The sequence below is a fragment of the Colobus angolensis genome, unplaced genomic scaffold (assembly GCF_000951035.1).
Source record: "Colobus angolensis palliatus isolate OR3802 unplaced genomic scaffold, Cang.pa_1.0 Scaffold846, whole genome shotgun sequence".
Classification (NCBI taxonomy): domain Eukaryota; kingdom Metazoa; phylum Chordata; class Mammalia; order Primates; family Cercopithecidae; genus Colobus; species Colobus angolensis.
This window is the reverse complement of record NW_012122332.1, coordinates 75,991-81,994: the sequence shown is the minus strand read 5'-3', so window position 1 is coordinate 81,994 and position 6,004 is coordinate 75,991. Positions and strand designations below refer to the sequence as shown.

Here is a 6,004-nt window from a genome sequence, read left to right as displayed (position 1 = left end):
CTTCCCCCGCCCCCGCCAGGTGTCACCTCTTTACCAACAACTTCCCCCACCACCAGGTGTCACCTCTTTACCAACAAATTCCCACGCCCCCGCCAGGTGTCACCTCTTTACCAACAACTTCCCCCACCACCAGGTGTCACCTCTTTACCAACAGCTTCCCCCACCCCCGCCAGGTGTCACCTCTTCTCCAACAGCTTCCCCCCACCCCCGCCAGGTGTCACCTCTTTACCAACAGCTTTCCCCCCACCACCAGGTGTCACCTCTTCTCCACCGGCTTCCCAGTTTACACCCCTGGCTAACCCTATTGTTTGAGGCTTCGGACTTGTGGCTCCAACTGCCCATCCAGCATCTGCATGTGGATGACTTGTGAGCATCTCAAACTAAACACGTCCAGCCTGTGCGCCCCTTCCCCCCAGCCCACTCTTCCTCAATTTCCCTCCCCCTAGCCCACTCTTCCTCAATTTCCCTCCCCCCAGCCCACGCTTTCTCAAGTCCTTGGGGATTTGGCCCGGATCAGGGAGCAATACTACTTCTGCCCAATTGGCCAAACCCTTGGAGTCGTCCTTGAAGGCTGTCTCTCCCTAGGAGCCCCCTCCGTCTCACGCTCCTCCCCGTCCTTGCTCTGCCCCCTCTACTCAGCCTTCCTGTAACAGTGCGCACCAGCCTGCGTCCTTGCTCTAAGCATTCCTATAGCTCCCTGTCGAACTCAGAGTGGTGTCTGTGGCCTGCCAGGGTCCGTCACCTCTGGCCTCACTATACCTGTGGGCGTGTTCACTGGCTCACTGTCTATCTTCCCCACGGGCATGCGACTCCACTAGAACTAGCACTGTCTGGTGTGCTGGTTTTGCCTGTTCTACCTCCAGGCTCTCCTCTCCAGCCCACACCAGCCCGCTGGGGACCGGTCTCACCTGCTTCCCTGCAGCACGACGCTGCCCTCCGGGGTGGCCCTAGGCCTCACGACATCGCTGTTCTGTCCCCCAACCCTGACTCAGCCTCCCCAACTCCTGGAGCCCTGAGGTCTCAGCTCACGTGACTTCTCCTCCAGGAAGCTTCCTGGAACCACATCCCAGACTGGAGAGGGCCTGTTCTGGTTCCTGTGCCCCCTCGTGCCCCTCAACCGTGGCCTTGCTGTCCTGTTCGCTCCTTGTCCCTCCTCAGGACTGTGATCACGTGCCCGAGGCCCAGCACAGAGGAGTGCTCTTCCAATGACAGCGATGACCGTGAGGGCTGCAGTGCTTCTCCCCAGCAGGCCTCTGCATCTCTCTGTCCCCTCCCCAGGTGTCTGTCTCCCCTGCATGCCCATCACTGTTTACCCCGGCTCATGTGCAAGGAAGGACAGAGTGAGCACTTGAGTGGCCATGGGCAAGGACTCACCGCATTTGCTGTCCTGTAGCACCTGGCCGGCGCCACATGCCCCCTGCCCCTCCAGGGCCTTGGCTGGCCTCTGGGCTACCTCGTACTCAGTGCCTGAGACCTGGACATAGAATTGCTGCCGGCCAATGGACTTGCGCAGGGTCTTGATGGCAGTCTGCAGGCTCTGTTCCGCTCGCTTCCGCAAGCAGTCCGCTTCGCAAGTGTCTGCAGGGGCAGGGAGACGGAACGTGAATCGCTGGCAACCCTGCTAGCCGCTGCCTTTTTTAGCTGAGGGTTCCCCTGCGCCAGGCCCTGCACTAGGCTCAGACCACCTCAGAGCATTCTCACAACAGTCCTGGGGCAAGGGGCCACTGTCGTGCCCATCTGACAGATGAAGAGGCTGCGGAGCTGGGAGGCAGGGCCTGCCCAAGGCCACGCGGCAGACCTGAGTGCAGTCCAGGCAGCTGCCACTGCAACACATCACCCCCCAGAGTGCAACTCATAGGGCAAGAACTCCTTTCTGTCACTCAAAGACCTCGAGGACTGCCATTGTCCCCAGGATAGTGTCCAGCTCTCTGGCCTTGAATCCAAGGCCATTTAAGGTCCAGCCCCGTCTGGCCTTGCCAGCCTCATCCCCTCCACTCTGACCCTCCCTGTGGATTCCAATATCAAACCACCTGGCCCTACTCACTGCTTCCTGGACACCTGCTTCTCTCTCTGACCTCCATGTCTTTGCCTATTCTTTTTTTTTTTTTAAATACTTTAAGTTCTAGGGTACATGTGCACAACGTGCAGGTTTGCTACATATGTATACATGTGCCATGTTGGTGTGCTGTACCCATCAGCTCGTCAGCACCCATCAACTCGTCATTTACATCAGGTATAACTCCCAATGCAATCCCTCCCCGCTTCCCCCTCCCCACAATAGTTCCCCTTCCCGTGTCCAAGTGATCTCATTCTATTCCCTCTGCCTGAATGCCATTCCTTGCCACCTCTTCCACCCAGTGAGCTTGATTCCAAGCTCTCATTCAAATGGTGCCTCTTCTGGGAATGCTTCCTGATATGGTTTGGATATTTGTCTCTTCCAAATCTCATGTTGAAATCTGATCCCTAATGCTGGGGGTGGGGCCTGGTGGGCGGTGTCAGGGTCACGGGATAGGTCCCTCATGAAAGGCCTGGTGCTGTCCTTGTGGTAGTGAGTTCTTGCTGGCTCTACTAGTCCCCACGAGATGTGATTGTTGAAAAGATGCAGGCACCCCCCTCCCCTCTATCTTGTTCCTTTCCTCTTGCCATGGGATGCCAGTTGCTCTTCACCTTCTTCCTTGATCAGAAGCAGCCTAAGGCCTCACCAGCCAGACACCGCTATCGTGTTCTCAGCCAGCTTGCAGAGCCCAGAGCCAATAAACTCTTTAGCCTGCAGAGCCCAGAGCCAATAAACTCTTTAGCCTGCAGAGCCCAGAGCCAATAAACTCTTGAGCTTGCAGAGCCCAGTGCCAATAAACTCTTTTCCTGATAAATTATCCAGCCTCAGGTGTTCCTTTTAGCAACGCAAATAGACTAAGACATTTCCTTTTTTTTTTTTTTTTTTTTTTTTTTTGAGATGGAGTCTCACTCTGTTACCCAGGCTGGAGTGAAGTGGTTCGATCTCAGCTCACTGCAACCTCTGCCTCCTGGGTTCAAGCGATTCTCCTGCCTCAGCCTCTTGAGTAGCTGAGATTACAGGTGCCCACCACCACACCTGGCTAATTTTTGTATTTTTAGTAGAGACGAGGTTTCACCATGTTGGCCAGGCTGGTCTTGAACTCCTGACCTCAAGTGATCCACCCACCTTGGCCTCCCAGAGTGCTGGGATTACAGGTGTGAACCACCGCGCCCAGCCAAAGACATTTCCTAAGCCCTCCTGTGGGGAGAGACCTCAGCTGTATGCATTGTTTGTTCTTGTGCCCCCGCCCCCCCAGAGTCTCACCTGGCAATGGGAGGTTGGCACGTGCGTCTGCCTCTCTGGCTGAGAGCGTTACCTGGGTGGAGACTTTTCTTTTCACAGTGCCCAAGCCCACAGCCAGGCCCACACCACACTTATCTGCTGACAGATCCCATCTCTTCAACATCAATGACTCACAAGTTGACACTCATGTATAGCCAAGAGCAAAGTGCTGCTGTGACACCTGAGCCAGCATTAGAACCCCCTTCTGGAACCAGGAAAGACAGTCCTTGGCTCAACCATTCTAGGGGGGCTATATCTATTTGTCCTCCCGGGCTCCAGCAGGAGTGTGGAGGGGCAGATAAGGGTCATGTGACTTTTGCGGTCACCTTGTCTCATTGCCCTGGGCTGCCTCTTCTATCCTGGCTGCAGGCGTTGACCCCTGCCAGCTCCCTTTGCTTGTGGGCCTGCCTCTGTCTCCAGCCACGGCTGTGCTCTTGTGGGAGCCCAGCCTCATGCCTGGCAGGCCCCTGGCAGCGCCCCCAGCCTGTTGTCCTCCTTCAGGTCTGCAGAAGCCCCCAAGAGAACCCCTCACCTACCTGAGGCCTCTTCCATCTTTGTCTCGATCTCAAACTCTGCTGTGATGTGGGACACCTCCTTGGATGGGGACTTGCGGCCACGGCGCCTCTTCTTGGAGGAGTCACACTTGAGGGTCACGAAAGTCACATGGCAGTGGTCTGGACAAGGAAAGGACCACTGTGGCAAAGGCGGCATGGGGCGGGCAGCAAGGTCCTACCAAGCCCTGCACAGAGTACCATCGGCAAGGACCCCCGTGCCTAGCAGTCCGTGGTGCAGATGGAAAAACTCAGGCTAGAGAAGGCCAGGGCTGGTTCGGGGTCTCAGGAGGGGCTGGTGGCTGAGCCAGGTCTCACGCCCGGTCCATCATGCTGCTGCAGGTGGAGGCACCTCCTACATATTCATGAATGAGGCTGCGACCCCAGCTCTGGGCTTGCTGAGGTGTGGCCAGTGCAGACTGGGCTCCGGGCAGAGCCCGCTGCGTGCTGAAAGCTCTGTTAGGTTTGAGGAGGAATCTTCACGGGGACAGAGCTGGTGCCTTCCTCTGGGGCCCGTCGTACCAAGTTTGCCTCTGCTGTTCCCCCAGCCTGGAAGGTCCTTGGAAACTCCCATTCAATAAACAGCTGCCAGGTGAGAGAGGCCTCCACCCTTGGAAACCAGACTCGCTGGACCCTGGGGCCCCAGCTCCCAGGCATGAGGACTCTCCCACGGCCCCCTCGGTGTGGGTTGGCAGCAGGGCAGCCCCCTCACCCAGCAGCAGCTGCCTGGCGGTCTCCTTTGCTCGCGCCTGGCTGTGGGGCCGGAGATGGCACTTGGCATCTCGGATCTTGAAGCGGGCCTTCTGTTTGATGGGGGTGGCAGGGGCATCTGGGGAAAGCCAAAACTCCCCCAGGTGGTGGCCTCTCCTGCAGGCAAGGGGGTGGTGGGGGACAGGGGCTGCCACGGACAAATCCATCTGGGGCTGGGGCTTGGTCTGAGTCCCTGTGCCCTGACAGCTCTCCTGGCGTGGGGGACCCTCTCCTGCCCCTTTCTCTCCCTGCAAGGCCTAAAACAGGTGAACACACGGATGGTGGGGTCCAGCTCAAGCCCAGGGGCCACCCACCAGAGGTCTTCTTTGAAGGAGGAAAGGGATCTTCCTACCTCCTCCCCATCACCAAGCCATGACTGTGTTTTAGGAAGGAGCGTAGAACAGAAGAGAGAGGAGAGCAAGGAAGGGAAGGTGCTTTGAAATACTGTAGATTCCCAGGACTGCTGGTTCCTTGCAAGAGCAAATCATAGCCCTCGGACTCAAGACTCTACCACCGCAGGTGCTTAGAATAAAATCACACATGCATTCAACATACAGACATGGGCCAGGTGCGGCGGCTCACGCCTGTAATCCTAGCACTCTGGGAGGCCGAGGCAGGCAGATCACTTGAGGTCAGGGGTTTGAGACTAGCCTGACCAACATGGTGAAACCCTGTCTCTACTAAAAATACAAAAATTAGCCAGGTGTGGTGATGGGCACCTGTAATCCCAGTTATTCGGGAGGCTGAGGCAGGAGAATTGCTTGAACCTGGGAGGGGAGGTTGCAGTGAGCCGAGATCACATCACTGCACTCCAGCCTGGGTGACAGAGTGAGACTCCGTTAAAAAAAAATAATAAAAATAAAGAACCATACAGAAATGCACCTATCTATCAAATTCAGCATCCTGAGTAAGAAAAGTTGCTGAAGACACAACCCCCAGCTCCTTAGCTGGCAGGCACTAAGGCTGGCTGTGCCATGCTGACCAAGCCCGGCGGGTTGCTCCCGAATGGCTGGAACCGTGCTGCACCTCGGCGCTTCTCGGCAGGCTCTGCATGATCAGGCCAGCTCTGACTCGGGAGAATCTAATAGCCACAGCAGATGTGGCTTACTCCACCCAGACAGTCTGCGATCTGTGCACTCACAGCACGTTAGGGTCCCTGAACCGCTCTGGCTGTGACCTCAGAGCCGGAAGGGCCCTCCCATGGTCTCCTGACCCTGGGCTGGAACTCGGCCTGCAGCATGCTGGCTTCTAGGTCCTGGGCCTGGCTCATTGCCAGTGCCCCAGGCCACACGGGGCAGGGCTGAGAGCAGGAAGGTCTTCCCTGGGCGGTGCCCCTTCCTCCCCTGCCAGCATGATGCTGGATGCA

The 6,004-nt window shown here is 57.1% G+C and overlaps 1 protein-coding gene across 1 annotated transcript in view; it reads right to left on the bottom strand.

Moving 5' to 3' along the window:
* Positions 1-1,374: 1,374 nt before the first annotated feature.
* The window catches only part of LOC105503311 (signal peptide, CUB and EGF-like domain-containing protein 1), a gene marked incomplete at both ends in the record, with an annotated part of 54,677 nt that continues 50,047 nt past the window's right edge, over positions 1,375-6,004 (bottom strand). The window contains 3 exons of the mRNA XM_011930168.1: positions 1,375-1,578; positions 3,874-4,011; positions 4,601-4,755. Coding sequence (XP_011785558.1) covers positions 1,375-1,578; positions 3,874-4,011; positions 4,601-4,755 — 497 coding nt within the window. The remainder of the gene's footprint in view (positions 1,579-3,873; positions 4,012-4,600; positions 4,756-6,004) is intronic.